Source organism: Anopheles bellator, chromosome 2 (genome assembly GCF_943735745.2).
Source record: "Anopheles bellator chromosome 2, idAnoBellAS_SP24_06.2, whole genome shotgun sequence".
Lineage (NCBI taxonomy): Eukaryota > Metazoa > Arthropoda > Insecta > Diptera > Culicidae > Anopheles > Anopheles bellator.
In genome coordinates, this window is record NC_071286.1 from 35,435,108 (window position 1) to 35,454,534 (window position 19,427).

The 19,427-nt window shown below is 48.2% G+C and overlaps 3 protein-coding genes across 4 annotated transcripts; 2 read left to right on the forward strand and 1 right to left on the reverse strand.

Moving 5' to 3' along the window:
* Positions 1 to 1,941: 1,941 nt before the first annotated feature.
* Positions 1,942 to 6,112, reverse strand: LOC131208915 (DDB1- and CUL4-associated factor 12 homolog). 2 transcript variants are annotated; one of them, XM_058201856.1, is made up of 4 exons: positions 5,074 to 6,112; positions 4,621 to 4,905; positions 3,720 to 3,908; positions 1,942 to 3,607 (listed from the first exon to the last, which is right to left on the reverse strand). In XM_058201856.1, exons 1-4 carry the CDS (start codon positions 5,818 to 5,820, stop codon positions 3,455 to 3,457), a joined length of 1,374 nt encoding a protein of 457 aa, XP_058057839.1. In that variant the 5' UTR covers positions 5,821 to 6,112; the 3' UTR covers positions 1,942 to 3,454. The 2 variants fall into 2 exon arrangements, with proteins under 2 accessions (XP_058057839.1, XP_058057838.1); XM_058201855.1 differs by having other exon boundaries at positions 1,942 to 3,613; positions 4,621 to 6,112.
* Positions 6,113 to 6,877: 765 nt separating this feature from the next.
* LOC131207451 (structure-specific endonuclease subunit SLX1 homolog) lies at positions 6,878 to 8,384 on the forward strand. Its single transcript, XM_058200063.1, has 5 exons — positions 6,878 to 7,040; positions 7,115 to 7,300; positions 7,365 to 7,416; positions 7,493 to 7,687; positions 7,770 to 8,384. Exons 1-5 carry the CDS (start codon positions 7,027 to 7,029, stop codon positions 8,382 to 8,384), a joined length of 1,062 nt encoding a protein of 353 aa, XP_058056046.1. The 5' UTR covers positions 6,878 to 7,026.
* A 1,546-nt stretch (positions 8,385 to 9,930) lies between these two features.
* LOC131211199 (uncharacterized) lies at positions 9,931 to 10,269 on the forward strand. Its single transcript, XM_058204587.1, has one exon. The coding sequence runs from the start codon at positions 9,931 to 9,933 to the stop codon at positions 10,267 to 10,269; it is 339 nt and encodes a 112-aa protein (XP_058060570.1).
* The last annotated feature ends 9,158 nt before the right edge of the window (positions 10,270 to 19,427 follow it).

Here is a 19,427-nt window from a genome sequence, read left to right on the forward strand (position 1 = left end):
ACCCTCAAGTAAAAAGCCAGCACCAAAATAAATTATGCATATTTAGTGTTAGGTAAAACAAATTCGTTCTAAAGATACAACATTTGTGTCGAAAGGCGAGTAGCTCGTAAGCGAAATGGGGAAAGCAATCGCATTCAGAACCGTGGGGTTCCCGGGCGGCCAGCGCATACCGATGAACTCCGGAACGTACAAGAACACGCGTATGAAGGCAGATTAGTATACAGCAGCTGCGCTACGGGCCTGGGTGAGAACGGAATGTTTTTTGTGAGGTTACATTTTTAAGATCTCTTTACAAACGTTTTTTACACACGCAAAAGAGAAAGAGAGAGAGAGAGAGCGAAAGAGAGGCGTTCAATGTTCATCACCGTATTGTGTCCTCTGTGTCCTCGTTGCACCCTTGGCATTCGGCATCACACACACAAAAGTGTGTGACCGGAAAATGACTCGTAAACTCCTCCATCAATATCCAATAAAGCTGAAGTTAATAAACAAATTCGGGGAAGCGAAACAATTAAATGGAGGAAAGACTGCAAGGATAATTAGCTGAAGATTCTACCCTCTCTGTTTTTCTGGATGTTAAAAAAATAGTGAAAATTTGGCAGTTCTTTTTGTGTTGCTACTACCAGGCCCTATCGATTTTACGTTCAATTCCGCTTGGTTGATTCTTATACATTCTTGGTCCTGTTTTCATTTCGAATGAACTTGGTTTGGTTTGGTTGTTTTTCGAACAAATGCTGTAGTCCGTTGAACAAAAGCACATGTGTGCTGGGTTGTAACGATATTTTGGGTTCGTAACTGTGCGCTGTAGGACGAAAGCGTGGCACGGGAAACGATATTACACGATCGGTACGCAGGTATTCTAACGCAAGGTGCATACACTCGCTCGGCGATACTACTTGTAAAACACAGAAGCATCCTGGAATACGGAACAGAACGACGCGCACTGTCCTTTCGCAGCAGCTGCTAGCGCGGTACCTTACGATGGTGTTCGTTTCGAATAGGGGGCAAAACCGTGATGCACTAGAATTGTGGAATATTGTAAGATTTGTTTAGAGGTTTAGAGACATATTATTACTATAATAATTATTACTAGATATACATTATTGTAAAACACTATAGGTATATTGAAATATTATATTATTTTTATCATAGATTCATTATTATTATTATTATTATGACATACTTTTTGTTAGAGACAGTATAAGAGCAGAACAACGCGGGAGAAAGATAACTTAAACCACTGGCTGAATTGATGTGAAAACACACACAATTCACCAATCCTGATCCGGAATAAGAAATAATAAAATCAACAAATATGAAAACTAACAACTTTATAAATGAACTCACTGCTTTCACTTTCCTTGAGAAAGAATTCCGATAGTTTCTTCGGTTTATCTGCGGAACTGGTAAAAGTCACGCGCCACAGGTAAGGTGTTTTTGAAAAGTTTATTCTGGTGAATAATTCGAGTTCTTCCAATTTCATTTCCTTCCTATTTTGCTAAAAAAGGCGACATAGTACTACAGTTTAAATGTACACGATCGATACATGCTTCCCAAATTAAACTGTTACTGATTGAAACCAATTTTTTGTCCACGATGAGTTCATTCTTCATTCAATGCTTATCTCAGAAGGACGGTTTGTTTTCAAATTATTTACCAACGAATATTTACGGCTTCACGCAATGTGCTCTCGAATCGAATGAGACAAACTACCAGGGCTTCATAACCGATAGGAGTGGCAATTCATCGTGTGGAGGCACAGATCATGACACCCATACGATTGCCATCGGAGATTCACTTATCTCTTTCATCGCATATCGATGGCACATTTCTGCTCTCCTAATCCTATCGAGGATATCGAGCTCTGCTGAAGGCTTTCTCAATGGCTTCAATGAAAACACAGCACCATTTGCGAACGATACAAACGAGATATCCGGGTAGCCCCGATTGCCGGGTTGCCCGTTTTAATGAATCATTTATTTTCGATAGTTCAAATTATACGTCTCTTCAGTTGCCGCCGACCGTTGTAAATTCCTGCAAGTTTCCGCCCAACTGACGTCCACCGTTTACATGGATCCATACTTAGTCTTTTATTAAATCTGTTTTCGCAATTTTAGAGTTTGATGCATTACAATCCGCTTCGCATCGCAAGGGACCATAAAAAAGTCGAACATACATCTACGCACACGCACACGTCTGTACAGTTTCCTTGTGAGCCCTTGCCGATAGACGAAGAATGTCTATCCGCTTTCTTTTGCTATAAAAAATATCGGCCCTTTCTACCGTTTGTTCCATTTTTGCTACTCCTGCTTCCTTCTCATAGCCCCCGTTTAGCCTTCGACAGTTGGCCAGCACGATAAATATCAGAATAGTCAACTAATAAGCTGTAGTAAAACTCGACGTCGACGTCGATAAAATGGTAAAGCGAAAAACAAAGAGGAAATTAAAAGGCGAAACGGTAAACGAATAGTAAAGCGTGATACTATGCCTAAAGACAGTGGGCAATTAAGAAAATATTGCCTTTTTAGACAACGGAGGCCCTGGCCCGGTGTTTCCAGATTCGTCAATCTCACTCGGTCTGTTTGACCGAGCTCTGTTCCGCGAAGATTTATTCTTATGCAGAGTTGATACTGATGTCCAATGTCCACAATTTTAAGTATTTTATTGTGTTTTAATGAATCTCGAAACGCTGGGCCAGAAACGCTTCGTCTTCCAAAAGGGCCAGTATTGCCTGGCCGGATCGTACATCGTATTTAACTATGCCTAATGAATCCCGTGTTTTAGGTTCCTATCTTTCTCTCGAGCGTTTCTCAATTGCGTCAAATTAAAAGAGGATACATTTTCAACAACAAAGTAATAGAATTGGTAATTGCGGTTGCAATGTGAAAACTATGAGCGGTGCGTTTCCATTTTCGTGCCCCCCGTCCCGATCGATAATGATCGCGACCATGTGCTGTAAGTTTCTTGCTTTCACTTACTTGTCGCCTTCTTAACACTTTGTAAAGCCAAACAAAATTTTTGTCCATACCCGTTCGTCTTTTTAACCCCAATTACTACGACAGCGACAACCTGTACGCCTAAGTCTAGTCTAAATGTAATTTATCAATTAAATGTGTTCTCTAGCTGACTTATATGATAAACGAGTTTCCCGATACCGGCACCGGGATGTTCGTTATAAATTTGCTAATTAGGTCCGCCCTGGCAGGGTGTGCCTGCGGTTTTGTGTTCATTTTTGTTCCATACATCCTAGCCCTGTGATCGATTCGACGTGAATCCTGTCAGCGTGATTTCGGAAGCAAAAAGTCCTCATTTGTGAAAGAGAAACGAGCCCGCCTGGCCTGCTGTGATTTGCTCCTTGTGCCGTTCTGTGTGATTTTGCAGAACCAAAGAAGCCACAACCGGGGCGCGTACGACGAGCGATCAACTCATCACTTCCCCATTCGGTGCCGCATGCTTATTGCCAGATGCCCGCATAGTTGCCAATCAATGTGGCCGGAAGTGGTCCGCCGGCGGTGAACAGTCTCGTTCCGCTACTGTCGTAGCAGTGGGTGTAGATGGCTGGCGTGTACTTGAGCTGCTGGAAGCCATCGATTTCCTCCTCTGGAAACTGTGCCTGCGACAGGTAATGAGGGATCATGCGAATGAAGAAAAGAATACAATCGACGCTGAGTATTTATTGTTCAACTGTTTGACATCTTGTCACTCGTTCGTTTGCTTACCACATAGCCGCGGCTTGCCTTTAGCACGACCGTCCGCGATGAATTTATGCAGGACTCCAGATACTTGCCCGCCCGAATGTCGTAGAACATTAGCATGCCCATGCCGGTGCCAATGGTAAGAATGTTTCCTTGGAAGCTTGCCGACCGGATCCCGCACCCACTGTACCGTGAGGCAATTTTCTTTACCGCCTGGTGGTGAAACGGAAGACGCACAGGTAAGTTGTTTAATCATGTGTTACTGGTTTGCTGAAGGGACAGGGCACGAAAGATACTTTGCTACTCCAAAGTTGTACATTAAAAAGGATTTGCTACACGAATACGGATGAGTTTTTTAATGTTAAAACTTATTTATTTCCCAAGGTTGCACTCTATGAGTACTAGATGAACTCAGTCTCAAAGTTGTCTCTTGGGAACTTGTCTCAAAGTTACCGTGATCAGTTTTACTTCAGTCTCGCTTGAAATGCAAAACATTGTGGGGCTAATTCCTATGTCCGTCTATTTCAACACCCATGCCAAGCGAGATAAGCTCATATCATCAATACTCACGCGCAACATGCTACAACAAAGCAATTAAACAAAGATCAACAAAGCCATTAAAACATTATCATTCTAAACATTCTGACTTCAGCTTGAAACTGATCTTCGGACCAACACTTCAACAGTAAGACCCAGAAGGTAAAGGAACTACTTTCCCCCTCACGTTCTTGGTTTGTCTGAACGATCACTACACGTTTTGGCCGCACACTTCCACAATTATTATACTAGATCTTCAACTGCTTTTTGCCAGATCCACGCATAGTTGCCAATGTGTACCATTCAGGATTATACCCGCCAAGTCATTCGTTAATTTACCTACAGATATGAAGAGAATAAGGAAACTGGCTGCCGTGGGTTCGCTTACCTGTAGCGTCCTCGGGTCCAGCAGCAGTGTGTAGGAGCGGCAGCCGACCGCGTACAGACCGTTCGGTTGGCACGCGATACAAACGTTCTCTTGGCAGTTGGGCAGCTTGCGGGACAGCTTCTGCGAGAACGTTTCCGCGTTGAACAGATGCAGATAACCGTTGAGTGACAGCAGTGCCAGCTCGCGGTATTCGCGATTGAAGCACACCGCCCGGATCTTTTGCGCCCCGCGACAGTCCTTCACCGAGACGGGCGAAATGTGCGCGTACCGTGGCACATCCTGCTCCTGCTCGTCCGCCTCACCACTTTCGGCGGCCTCTTGTTCGCTGCCCACGCCGTTGCTGTTACTGTTGCTGCCACCGACGTTGCTGGTGCTGCTGGTGGTGGTGCTCGAGGTGCTGCTACTACTAGCCCCACTGGTGCTACTGGCGCTGCTGGTGATGTTATTGTCCGCGCACCCCTTCGTCTCGGGAAAATCCATCAGATCCTCGTTGACGCGCCAGAGCGCCAGCTTGGTGTCCCGCGACCCAGACACCAGAAACTGATCGTCGAGCCAGCACATATCAAACACCCAGTCGGTGTGCGCGTTCTCGCCGATGCAGAGCGGATCGAGGGTAGGCAGGCGGTAGATGGCAATGTCGGCCGAATGGCGGGCCCCGGTGGCCAGCAAGCTGTGGCTCGGGTTGATCTGGCACGCGTGAATGCCGGACTGCGTGTCAGGACTGCCGCCGTTTCTGTTCGGTAGCGTCGGTATTGCATCGACCCTCCGCATATTGACGTCGTACACCATCAGCTTATTGCACTTGGTACCGAACACCACCTGCCGGTTGCTGAGCCACTGTGAGCAAAACACCTTGTTGATGTTACCGAGCGAGATCGGTGTCTCCTTGAACATGTCATGCGTGAGGATGTGACGGCTGGCGTACGCCGGATCAATCGAGCGCGATTCGCGCAGGTCCGACTCCCGGCTGCGGATGTAGTCGACAAAGTTGTAGGACGTGTTCAGCACCTGGTTTTGTTGGCATGGCGTTTCCTCTTCGCTGTCACTGTCCTCGTACGTGACGAAATCGTCCGGCTTGTCCGGCTTACGGCGCCGCTCCTGGCGGAGGGCTCGGTTGCGCGCCCTCCGCTCCTCGAGGCGGCTAGGAATGTAGCAGTGCGGATGCGTCCCAGCGACAGGGCGCTTTAGCGTTTTCGACATCACGCACAGTAGCACTGACGTGGGGGATGTGGACAGTAGCCGCGACAACCGACACTCTTCACACGCGAAAGGCTACGTTATCCGTCCCGTTGTGCACCTGCAACGCAAGGCCACAACGGGAGAACTCGACGAGTGGCGCGGGAACTGGCGGAATATGTACCGAATATGGGCGCACGGGAGCGGAACCAGACGCAGACGATGACGACGGAGACGGAGTGCGACGTCGAGCAATGGAGGACGGAACTACGGAGCTCACGGCCTACTTATTCGTGCCACTGTCTTTCACGTGCGCTACAATCAAAGCGTCCTTCGCGACATGTTCGGAATTGATAATGATCGGGAACTACCAATTACAACCAGAAATGCACAGCAACGACGGGAATGCAGTTTGTGTTGGGGTCAGCTTTTGTAATGAAAAATTCTTTCGACATTTTGACAATTATCTCTACTGCACAGGGTGTTCCGAAAAGCGCCCGAAGCCGACAAAGTCGGCGTAAGCGAAATAAAAAAATGAGGTCGCCGTAAACTATTCGAAACTTAACGGTTCGAAATTATTTCCCATACTAAATTATTTTGCCATAGTAAACAAAAGAAACAAGGAACAACAAAAGAATAAAATGAGCTTGTCTAGCATTTTCCCTCTTTAAAATTACTTTCTAAATTCAGTTTCGTACGACTGAACCGAAACAGGCTACAACCCTGGATTGTCTTTTGACACTCATTCTGACAGCGCGGTTAGCGGTTAATACTGATCCTGCAAACAACATAAATCATTTTTACGCAGAAAACATTCGTGAAAAGTAATTAAAAGTAAGTAATTACAATCCCAAATATTGTAAAAAAATGTTGATCAATATCAAAAGGAATCATCGCAACGTTCATCTACGGCAGAGGTCTTAAACTCGCGGCCCGCGAAACTGTTTTGTGCGGCCCGCGGCCACGTTAAACCAGTTAAACCATTACGTTAAACCAGCAGAATTGTCAGCAATAAATCACAAAAAATACTTCTTGTCGGTTCGGCTGCCGGCGTAGAAGTGACTGATACGACTTATCTCATATCCAAACCAAATCAAAGTGCGTAAAATTTAATGAAAAAACATGTTCTTTGTGTGGTGCGGCCCGCTGACTAGCTGATACTTTCCTCTGCGGCCCAGTAACCAATAGATTAAGATTATTTTCCTCCGCGGACTGCAAATTACCCAGCCGATGCCCGGGAACAGGTGAGTTTTTGGAATATCATTTTCTCGCTTATTCTGTATTTCCCTTTTGTCTAGAGGAAGATGTTCAATTTTAGCCAGCAGAGTGCTGCCGAGATAGAAGATTTCTTCGGCGTGTACCTTTTGGTGAGCAAAAGTGCGAATCCGAAATTCAACGGACGCACCTATATCGGCTACACGGTAGATCCGAACCGTCGAATAAAACAGCATAACGGTGGACGCGATGTCGGCGGTGCAAAGCGCACCTCAAACAGGGGACCATGGTGAGGCGCATTTGATGCCGATAAGGAGAACTTTGATGTTAAATGACGCATTATATTCCCACAGGATAATGGTGATGATCGTACATGGGTTTCCAAACAACATCTCGGCGCTACGCGTAAGTAACATGAGCTTGAACGCATAGGAAACATTAGGCGCTGACTGTTGATCGGAATTTTACGATTGTGTTTCAGTTCGAATGGGCTTGGCAGCAGCCTCGTGTTTCTCGCCGGCTAAAGCAAATACCGGAGCTGCAGAAAAGGCTCCGCAAGGAATCAAACTTCGAGTACAACTTTCGTATACTTTCCGAAATGCTACGGATAGGCCCGTGGAATCGGTTGCCGCTCACGATACGCTGGTTTGCGGATGATTTTCATCGGGATTTCGAGGTAATGCAAACCGAATGCTAGCCATTCTTGTTACGTATGTGTGAACGCTTTAGAAATTGTTTCGGTTCCCATCTCGTCTCAGGCCGGAAAGTCACCACCCTTGCACATGCCCATCTGCTTTGGTCGCGTAAAGAAGGTGAGCGGAAAGAAAGAAAAGAAAAAGGAGGCAAAAGGCACTGTAAAGAAATCGGACCGTCCAAAGAGTGGAAAAATAGACGTCAATTACGATTTCGACGAGTATGACTTGCTTGTAATGGGAGGTGCGAAAATGGGCGATGATGTAAAACTCAGTGCGCAAGGGCTGGGCGGCGGCGCTGTGGACAATACGGCAATTAGTTCCGAATCGGAAGATGATGGTGACGCTCCAACAGTGGAGAGCGTTCCCGAAGACCGTCGAACTGATTGTGTTCTTTGTCGCCAGCCATTCGCTGGCGAAGGAGGGCAAAAAGATGCGGAACTAGTTTTACGATGCATTCAGCCACGATGTCACCTCATTTCTCATCTTGCATGCCTTGCTGAAAGGGTATTAGAACCAGGTCAGTACGTTCCCGTTGAGGGTGATTGCCCCATCTGTGAGACACATTTTTTGTGGGGTGATGTCATACGAAAGTCGAATGGTTGTAGCGATTTGGTGGAAGACGTCGATAGCGTAGCTCCACTCGAAGTTTACGATGTATCGGATGAAGATGTACCATGAATTACATAAATTAAACCAAGAAGAAATAAACTATTTTGCCTAATTTAAAGTTGGATAAATGGTTTATCTAACGGTTGAGAGGTGAAGTACGCTAGACGGATTCGATGGACGTACGTATTTGTTAGATTAAACAAAAAACTTGCAATATCTTAAACAGAACTGTTTGGGTGCTATGTAATAGGGTTGATTAGTATAGTGTTTCTCCTTAAGATCCTCGGCCTGTATTTATTTCATTACATTTTCCTTTTACCCCCCAAGAGCCTTCGTTAGAATTTTCTTTTTTTTCGCTGAAATATGAAAGAATTTGGCCATCGAAAGAATTGGGGAAGGTAAGTAAGGAAATTCTCGTAGTAATGCACGAACTCAGTTTCCGTCGGAAGTTCCGGGGAAAACCCTACTCGCGCTTTTCTTCTCGACCTGGCGCAGAGGTTTTCACATGCTGCGCCACTTCTTAGCCATCACAGTGTCTTGGGTGGTTTCCGTAACACGTTGCTTCGGAAAAATCTGCTCCAAAAACGACGACTCGAGTAAATCGTTTTTGTGGAACCGTAGAACTTGTACACGAATCATGCACCAGATAATTAGAATACAAAATCTAGGTAAATTTCGACAAAACCCGGATAGCAGTTTGAGCTAATGCAAACGTTGGCATTAGCTGATGCAAACGTTGGCATGTATCCAACGGAAAGCAAGAAGGGAAACCAATCAGAATCAGAATCCAAAGCCGGGTTGGGCTTTTCAGAAAATTGGCACAGCAATTATCATAGCAATTACCACCTTGATGATCAATTTATTCAACATTGTTCTTGCTTCAGTAGCATCCTTGGTAAAGAGGATATCGATTTAACGCAGAAGTACAACCGATAAAGTAACATTTTAAGATAACGATCACTAGTCTAATGCTTATGATGCCTTATTCACAATAGTTATGAGTGAGAAAAGGACATCTCACAAGCCAACGTGGTCGGAACGCAATCTGAACGCTGTGAAAATGGCGATTTCCGCGCATCGAGGAAACATTTCAACCCTTTGAAACATTTCGCTCGTTTCGCACACAGGCGATCGTGCTACGAGTAGAAAGAGATCGGCGAAGGCGATCGCACGCCGTGTAGAAAAGAAATGAAAAGACTAGCCAAGAAAGAGATGCAGCACGCTTAAGACAGGCATCGAAAGTTTACTCCGCTGCGCGCTACGATCGTTGGTGATCATTTCTGTTTGAACGCCCAACGTGATCGCGCTGTGCCCCAACGACTGCTTTGCCAGGACCCCGGTTCGGTTGAATATCGGTTTTCTGCGTCTTGAGCTTTTATCTTCCGACCGGGACACTCTCGCCCAGTGGTGCTACGTTCGACGAACAACAACCGTGAATCAACCGATATTTTTGAACTCGTGCGCTCTAGTGGAAGTGTGTACGCGTGTAAGTGCATCGAGATCTAAATCGATCTGTACCAAGCACGGGACAACATTCAGAACGTCTTCAGATCTGAGACAGACTTCCGGTTTCCAGCACCAAAAGTGAGCTCGTCGAGCGTGCGTGACAGCGAAAATGAACACCCGTCGGATGTTGGTGATCGGGCTCGTGGTGGTGCTGCTTGTGGCCAGCCTCAGTGAGGCCCGGCGTCGGTTTCCGCACCGCCGGCGGGCTCCATCGCGAAAGACACTGAAGCAGCTGTACTACGAGTCGCGCGAAACAAACACCCCGAACTTTGTCCGGCTCGTCCTGATGCGGCTAGTGTACGGGATCGCCACGCAGATGGGGGTCGAGGAGCGACTGGACAACGTGTTCGGTGGGGCCTTCGTGCCACCGAACGCCGTGGACGACAGTTCCGACTTCTTCGACGTGCTGAGCGATGAAAGTGGCGAAGACTTTAGCTTCGGCCTGTGAGGTAAGTTGGCCCACCAATGTTCGTCTTTGCTCCGGAACACGACCAAGAAACGGCCGGCAGTGGCCACAACCCCGAGGTTCTCTGGTGACACAATTTCAACCCGATGCAACTCCCGAAAAGTATAAAGAAACCCAAACGGGTTGATTTTTCCCACCTTCCACGCGATTCCACACCAACCGTTGGCGCGGCGTCCGATCACGTTTTGTATGCGCGAGAAGTGCGCGCGTTTCGGAATATGTTCCGCCACACAAAAGAAAGTGCCCCCGGGAGCCGGCAGGCGACTTTCGGCCGTGGTCGGGGTCGGCCGAATAAACTCATTTCCTCCGTGGCCGGAGCCTCGTGCGATTCTGCCCGTGCATATTCGATTCCGATGCCGAACCGTACCCGACACGGTGGCGCTCGAACTGTGTCAGAGCCACGGAGGCCGATCGTCGGCCCCGCTGCGGAGCGACTCCGGACGCCGGTGGAACGCGAGGCTCAATTTTCATTAAAGACTCCCCCGGCCCCATCGGGATCAGTCCTCATTTTGAACGAGAGTAAAAATATGGCTGAAAACAAATAATAACGCGGCCATTCACTCCATCGCACTGAAACACGGTTGCAGCCAAAAAGCGGAGTTGTCCTCGTTGTGGGGCCGGAACCGATCGCGCCGGGGGACTGCATGCCGCATGCCGCGGTTAGCGGATTACAATTGTGTGTGCCGTTGCCGGTTTGGGCCACAAAAACCGCAGGACGATTAAAGCGATCCGAAAACAGACGCCGCGCGTCTTGTTCTTACACCCAGCCCAGTGAAGCCCGGCCACTTGGTTTGTTTCGGCGACCCAATTCCCTTGGTGCAGGGCACGGCGAACGGTACAATCGGGGAGACGCTGACGCCCGGCGGCTGGGAAGCTGGTGGGGCGCACGGCGGGTGGCCATTTATTCGTAAACCGGGACGTTTATTTATCTTTTCATCATCCGAGAAGTCCGTCCCGTGGTGTCAGGTGCCGAGAGAGATGATTTAAATGACACCTTTTTTCCCACTTTAACGAGACCCTTTCAGAAAGGCAGCCCGAGAGAGGGCGTCCAGCGAGGTAAAGTAAACGAGGCTAACTTACTGTTTACTGTTCACTGTTTGTCTAAAATGTGTGTCTCTACACACATCGCCCAAGAAGCTGATCGAATTCCGTGAAAGTCTACACGGGTGTGTTATGCGCTCTGCGTGAGTTATGCAGTTGGGACAGGTGAAGACACCGATTCCGGCCATTAATGATATTTATGCTATGGTATGATGGGTTATTAATCTTTGAGTTGGCATCCGACCATCCTTGCTACCATACATTTCGTGCCCTGATGTGCCATGAAAAGTTCGTACTTGCTACAGGAGTTGGCAACCAGTTTGCCAATAGTATCGAAATCTTTTTAGTTCGTTGACAAACGATAGTTTTTTAGGTAAGCAAATCTTTGGCGGGCTCATGTAGTAAGGTTATTAGAAACCTGAATCAGCCAAAAGATGTCCAGATTGATTACACTAAATTATTATGTTGTAAAAATTAGTAGCGAATATTTTTCAAATAATAGAATACTGTAGCATAATTTTCAATGGTTGTCAATAGTATTCAAGTATTGTGCTCAGGGCATCGCATTTCATATCGGCGAAATTAATTTGTTTGTTTCCACAATAATAAATTTACACGAAAATATTCGAAACCAGTCGGAAGTGTAGTAGAACATTAGTGCCTGTAGTAGGTTGTCAAGTCGTATACGATGGCAACATATTAAAATTAAATATCCGTTCGATGTTATGTGAATTCGAGATTCACTCGAGCTGAAGATGGCGAGTGTAAAGGCATTTAATTGAACCGCATAAATAGTCATAGAACATCCATAAAGCCATAAATTGTTTTTACTAATCACCCAATTGTTTCTAAAACACCCCAGTCGACGAATGAGCCGAGGAAAAGTTTGTTTTACTTTTCTGCCGCTACCGTTGTCTTTAGTTCTGTTCATACCGACATGAGTAGCAAATATCCCTTTGCCTTCTTAAAAGCTCTGATCGCCTCTAGGTGCTCGAGTTCAATTCAATTAAAGTATGAGTATGAAAGAATACGGCACATTACGGCTGCGCGAAGAAAGAACGCCCAGCACGCAAGCATAATTACTGTTTCACGCAGCATAGTTTCCACGCGTCGCGTGATTGAATTACGTTCTGCCATCCCCGGGGCGGTCCCGAGTTCAACGGCTCGGGCCAGACGGGCCCGATATCTAGCGCGCCGTCTGAGTCCGTTCTTCGCAGCATTGCACCCCCCGCATTTCATGGTCATTCCGGTGAAGCGAAACCACACGATTGGCGAAGCGCTGGCGGCCGGGCGTGAAACTTTTACGTTCCCCCCTCGCGCACGCCGGGCACCGATCTTGTTCTCAACTTTGTTATCGTAAGCGACTTTCTACGTTTTTCCACCGGCTACCCACGACCGGAAACGGTTGTTCTTATCGTCATTCTTCTGCACTCCGCACTCCGGGGTGGAAATAACATCAAGGCCAAATTGGGGGGAAAATTTCGTGCCCGTTCGTCTGGCGGCGGTTCGATGAGAAAGTGAGCAAAATGTCGGAAGAAACAGAACAAAGTGGAGTTTCATCATTTAAATACCCGACGCTGACCAACGCATCTGTTGTGCGGGTTTCTAACACATCCCCAATCCACACCCGTAATCCACACCAGAATCCGGCCGAGGCAGAGGCAAATAAAGCCACAGCTGATTTGCATTAAAATTGCCGCACGTAAATGAGTTTCCCAAAGAACGCACCAACGCGGCCGGGAGAAGTAATGAAACATCGGATTAAATCACCTCCGTTGGTTCGGAATCTCCGCGCGCGGTGAAAGTGCATTCGCTCCGCGCAAGTAGTACGGGCCAAACGGCCACATCCGGTGGCCAGCGCGAATGTGTGCGGTTAAAGTTTTGTTTTTCTCTTCTGCTTTGCATTTTACTTTAAACACACTTTTGGCGCGCACGTCCGGTTCGGGTTGCGGTTTTGTTTTGGGTGGTTTTTATTTTGTAGTTTAGTAGCGTATTTTCGGTTCTGAGGAGGTGCGCGAGAAAGTGAAACCTGTCGCTCGCTAAGTGATCGCACCCAGTGCCATCAACGGTCGTCCGGGCACCCGGTGGTCGCCTCCGTCGCCGTCGTTATCAGCCGCAGACGGCCACTCCTTTCAAGGCAACCGGAAAAAAAGTCAACCACCTCCGTTACCCTTTTTTTTTTAGTGCCACCCATTGTCGCCCGCTTTCGATCGGTGTCGATCGACGGTCGCCGATGAAAGGTGAAAATAATCGAAAAACGTGATCCAACCATCATCATTACGTTCGAGCGTTATGGCGGGCGAAATTTGCATATCGAATCTCGGCACCCCGGGCCGGCCGGATGGGTATGGAAATTCTCACGCACCGGCGGACACACCGATCGGTCGGAATCACCAAATCGATTAGGCACGTCCCGGAGATTCGGAGCGTATCGCGGATACCGGCCGATATTGTCGCCCTCGCTTGGAGCGCAGCACTAGGGTTCGCCGCTGCCCTGGCCGTTGAAGTCTTTCGATATCGAATCGGTTCAGATGAGACCGTACGGCGGAAAACGTGATGGCTCGTGACACGGCGGTGAAGGGAAACCTTTTCGGAAAACCGAACCATTTCGCACCGGCACCATGCAACTGTGGGGAAGCGTGAATTATTTTTAAAACCAGGTGGCCCTTTTACTGGGACCACGGTGGAGAAAATAAAGCGAGCCGAATTCCGAGCGAAAGTTGACCATCTGAAAGTTTGATGGATTCGTAGCAATATTTGAACGGTTTCGAATAGAATTCGCTTCCCAACCTGTTCTGCGGTTTTAATAATAACCTAAAGTTGCTCAGTTTATAAAATATTATTGAGTTTTATCGGCCCATTATCTGCACATCAGCATATCAGCTGATGCCTAACTTTCCCTTCAATACTTGGGCGAGAAAGTCATAAATTTATGCTAATTGGAAAAATCTATAGCCTAATAAAATGGTCCATAAAAAGGAACCCTTCGAATGGCTATCGTTACCGGTAATAAATCACCGGATTTCCTCTTTCAGGAGCCCGAAAAATGCAAATAAAAAACTCAAACGAACTCATCCTTCCGCTGATTACCACCCAGCCCGGCGTTTCTGTTCTGAGTTATCTGAGGCTTGTGGAGCGCGTGTGAACTTCCGGAACCAGGGTCCGGAGCTAGGAAGAATGGGGCACCCGCCGACCAGAGGTAGGCTTCGTTTGTGGTGGGTTTTTTATTTCTTCGGAAAGTAAAAACCCATAAAAGTGCTGGTTCGAAATTTTGGGTAAGCACCGAAAGTTGAAAGTTGGCCGAATTAGCCGAATCTGATCGGTCGGAGCGTCCGGGTGACAGCAAATATCGATTTCGATTTCTACCCCGGGTGGGAGCCCGGTGGGAGCAAATCACGCATCGGATGATGTCACTGTTTTACGCCTTTGAGCCCGGGTGCAGTGACCGGTGCCGCTTCGGGCCGCCACTACGATTAACCTAGTTTACACTTGGGCCCGGCCTACGGTGAAGCTGGTTTCGTGAAATGCACCTGGCCGAGTAAGATTTTACCCTTAAAGTCGAACTAAAACCGGTGGACAAATGAAGTCGTAAACATAATTTCGAATTCAGTTTCCCTTCCCGGTCCGGTTCCGGTTGGCCCTAGAAAATGGCTCCAGTTTGTGGGCGACCCAAGAAGAGTGCTTCGTCGTCGTTGTTATTGTTTTCGACGTGTGGTCCAGCAACAATTAACCGGCTGTGTGTACTAGCGGCTCACAACATTAATCGAAATTAGAAGCTACTTTCACTCGCAGACTTTCTTGCACATTTTCTGCCACAGCCTTTTTGTGGCGAGAAATTTGAATCTCGTTACGGCGGCGCCAACGGAGCCATCAGAGATAGAGAGAGAGATGAGTTAATAAGCAGTTTTCGCAAATTCCACTTAACCACGGCCCGGCGGCCGGGGCGCGTGGCTCGTGGGAGCTCCGGAACTTCCGAAAACGCTGTTTCGCCGAGCTCGGCGGAGCGTTACGAGGCGTAGCAAATTGGAAGAAGCGCCCCGGAACGCGTTCCTCTTAAAGGGTTCACTTAGCGTCTACTTAACCTATTGCCTCACAACATCGCGGTTGGTCCCACAGACAGAGAGAGCGAGGGGCCACGATTACGGCAATAACTTGACACATTTTCTACCGTGCATCGGAACAGGAACGCGGGTCTCGGGTTGGGCCTAGAAAATGGTGTATTGTGTAACGCGTTTTCTTAGACGTCCGGGGAAGATGATGGCGTGATGATGAAAGGCAGTTAATTTCTGAACCCGCAGTAGGCCGGAGGCTGTTGTCAACCGGCTCTCGGTCGAGGCTTCCGGTGATGGGGCTGGGATGAAATTAACCTCGATAACTGGGACGGAGCCGCCGGCCACGAGCCGACCGGTGAAGCGTCAAGCGGCGTAACTTCGTATGCAACACTTGAACTTGAACTTGATTGAATTAGCCACAGCCACGTTGCGAGTGGCCGGGGGCCCCGTTACGCTACCGTGCTCCCGTGAACCGCCGCCGGAATCCATGTGAAGCGGAAAATGACCGAATGTGTGATGAAGCGATTAATCGCCGCTTGACATCGGCTGGTCACTCTAGTTGGCCATCCTCACGGCCACGGCCATCGTTAAATGGGATCCCCTCGCTCGGTTCATTCGGTCCACGACAATGGCTGGAAATTAGTTTCTTTATCGATGGTAAATTAAAACCGCCTCCCGAACCTCTGTCAACCCGGGCGGACAGCAGGCACCCCGATCCAAGCTCCACGGCTCCCGCCCCAAAGGAAGATCCCGTTCGCCGGCGCGCAATGGAAGCGAGTCAGACCCTAACGGAACGTTTACCTCAATTTAGCCGGTGGCCCACCACAACAGCCGCAGGCGTCCGTCTGTTCTGCCGGTGTCCAGTGCCAATAGCCTCATTGTGGCCATGCCACGCGCCTGTGTGCCTGAGCATGTTTATCCGAGAGGTTATGTTGGGCGAATTTCCCAAAACGATCGAAAGAGTTTCCTGAGCAAACAAGCGTGCTGCGCGCACGGATTGTGCCGGTGTTTCGGCGGCCAATTGGCCTCGAACGAACGCCCCTCGGGCGGCTGGTGAAGTAAGAAGACGGCGGAATGCGGCTGGGAAGAGTTCAAAACTCGATTCTGCAGTTTTTTGGCAACGCATCGATCAAAATCGAACCGCACCGCAAATGACCGGTTGGCTGGCCCAATTTTGCGCTAACCTCATTAGACTCCTGGCATTGGCGGCCGGAGGCTTTTGGCGTCATCCGGCGGTACGGTGCGGTAACCTGGTAAGTGCCTGGAAAGAGCCTCGAGCCACTTACAATTACTTATCACCGACCAACCGGCCAGTGGCGGCAGGTGAAAATTGAGCCATTTTCTGACTCGCAAACGGTTCCGATTAATTCGGAATCCGGCAATTCCGTTAGCCGGTGGCACGGCGACAAACTGATAGCTGCGTTGATTAAGTCCAATTGGCACCGAGTGCTCGTAAATCGGGCTAATTGGACTGGACTTCATTAACGGCATTCCGCGCGCGTTTTTGTGGCCGATAATCACGTGACAACAGAAAGGCGGAACGGTGCATCACAACAATCGGATTCGATTCGAGCACCGCTGGCAGCAGGCGGAGTCCTAGCAAGTGTTCCACATAAGAACATCGAGATCGTGTACCATTGTTCGTATACCATTCTCGCATAAGTAGAATTTCCCCCGGGGTCCACCCAAGCTGGCCAGCATCATCATCGCAGTCTACTTCCGACGGCTCATTTGCATCGACATCTCCCGGTTCGGAATGCATAATCGGTGCCTCGTTAGGCTGCGGGGCAAGGATTTTCTTGCCACCATCGAGTCATCGAAGCGACACTTGTTTGGCCCACTTTTTTCCATCGGCTGGAATTTAAATGTTCTACGCACGGCGGCAGATCGGGGTCTCATAATCGCGGTTGATGGCGTAGGGCTTCTTTCGTTCAATTGTTTTGGGAAGCAGCATCCAGAAATTCATATCCACCGTTTTTTTTCCCATTCTGTTTGTTTTTCGCAGATTCACCCGATTCCGGCGGCTGAACAGGAGCTTTAAAACGGTGGGGGCCTCGGCACCGCCGCCGTCGTCATCGTGGTCGTCGGGAGAGGCAGATACAAACCGTGCCGCACAAAGAGCATAAAGCAACGGATCCCATCGAGCGGCGGAAAATAAAAAGCCCAACAATAAATTCAATCAGTATTTGCGGAAGTGGCCCCGCGGAATGGCGGAACGAAACTTCTGAAACCGGGACGACGGAATCAACGACGAGCAACGGTCTTCGCCGTTAAAGCAAGCAAAAAAAACACATCAAACCATCGGCACCGGTACCGTACTGCCGCGCCGCGGATTGCAGCCTCGATGGCGACCAACGATAAAAGCCACGCCAAAAGTAACGAGCCCCGGGAACCCGTCTTCAACCCGTATTGATGAGGATGGTGCCTGGAGTCCGCGTGTGTCGGTGGAGGGTATAGTTTGGCCTGAAGAAACGACGCTAGGTGGTGTAATTACAGAAGAAGAACTGCAACTGGGTGCCCATCATTGGCTGGAGCATCGAAAAGAAAAGTAAACCCACGGCGGGGCGGTTAGTCGCCAGGTTTGTGTTCGCCACAAGCATCCGCCATTCGCACCGGGACCCTTCTCGTCGGTCATGAGAAGGCGAAAACCGTGGCCTAATGGGGGCTCAAGACCGTGCTCAGAAATACTTCTATCTTGGGGGCCCACACTCTGGGGCCGGTATCGATGCGGATATTTATTGATTTATAGGATTTTTTTAGGTATACGAACCAAATCGGTAGGCTATTAGGGAGTGTTTGGTCGAACAATTGGTCTGTTAACTGTTTTTGGATTTTGCTTGTGTGGTGGCTTATGGAGACTAAAGGGAGCGAAGTGAGAATGGAATCCGTAGGGACCGTCGGGTGAACGGATGCTGTTGTTTCTTATTCTTTCATAACAGCCGGACGGGTCCGGCATATTCTTGGCGGGTGCAGAACGCGCTGGGACCCATTAGCCGTGCGATCTTTTTGTTTTTGCTTCCCAGGAACAACGTTGACCGATTGCATTCGATCGAAGCCGAAGCTATTTTAGTGTTTTGCTCGTTATTTTGAATCACTTCAACGCAACCGTTAACCGTTAATGGGATAAGTGACTATCGTATATTTATTGCATAGCGCTGTGTCGCGGTCCAAAGCTGTAAATAATGTACAATATAGGAAATAAAATAAGTCAATTATTTAAATAATAAAAACAAACGGATTTAAACTTTCATTCCAATAACACGCAGTCCGAGTGAAAGAACGATCATTTTGCTATCCTGAAAGAATGCGGGTGAGTATTGATAAAAGAAGGAACTCGTCTTAACGGTAAGCATTAGGGACCGACTATGTATCTGGCAAAATCCTGATAATCTAAGCACTGAAGCATCTGATTTGCATTTCTTTAGCATTTGATAACCAACGATAAGTGTGTCAAGTATTGGCGCAGTGTTTGAATCTTCTTCCGTTCGCATAGTAAAGATGCCCGCCATTCGGTTGGGGCCCATTAATAAAGAGTTTCACATAAAATATGATCAAATTCCGTCAATTAGCCACGTGCGTCATGCCACGTGAGTACATTTGTACCCCCGTAGAAAACGAATATGAATATGTGGCAAAAAAATGTAAAAGATAGTGCCTCATATATCACCTAATGAATGACGAACCTTGTTTTGCATTTTTAGAAACTAGGTACCCCAACGACACGGTGGCCTAGCATGTGGGACGACTTTCGAGTGGCTTGTGCTTGTCCATTCCCGACACTCAAGCATACTGATGACCTAGCCGAAGGTTTCCCCGCGTCTAAGACATTCGCCAGTGGGAGATGACGCCGTTGGGGGCCTAACGTTGGTAGTGACATCCGCAGGTGTAAGCGCACACGGCCCGAAAGTCGTGACGGAGAGTTGTTTTCTCTTTCACTTACCTAGAATTTCTCTGCCGATGATGATCGCAAGCTAAATGAAAAAGAGTACTTCACGGGGTTGTGCACGTGCACCACCTCCCGATCGTCAGATTGACACTGCTGCATGC

Excerpts from the sequence above, each read along its gene's own strand:
- LOC131208915 (XM_058201855.1), bottom strand. The coding sequence starts at position 5,820 with ATGTCGAAAACGCTAAAGCGCCCTGTCGCTGGGACGCATCCGCACTGC. Across the intron at positions 3,909-4,620 it reads TGGACCCGAGGACGCTACAG|GCGGTAAAGAAAATTGCCTC; the intron begins GTAAGCGAACCC and ends TTTCACCACCAG. Across the intron at positions 3,614-3,719 it reads AGGCAAGCCGCGGCTATGTG|GCACAGTTTCCAGAGGAGGA; the intron begins GTAAGCAAACGA and ends TACCTGTCGCAG.
- LOC131207451 (XM_058200063.1), top strand. Across the intron at positions 7,301-7,364 it reads ACCTCAAACAGGGGACCATG|GATAATGGTGATGATCGTAC; the intron begins GTGAGGCGCATT and ends ATATTCCCACAG. Across the intron at positions 7,688-7,769 it reads ATTTTCATCGGGATTTCGAG|GCCGGAAAGTCACCACCCTT; the intron begins GTAATGCAAACC and ends ATCTCGTCTCAG.
- LOC131211199 (XM_058204587.1), top strand. The coding sequence starts at position 9,931 with ATGAACACCCGTCGGATGTTGGTGATCGGGCTCGTGGTGGTGCTGCTT.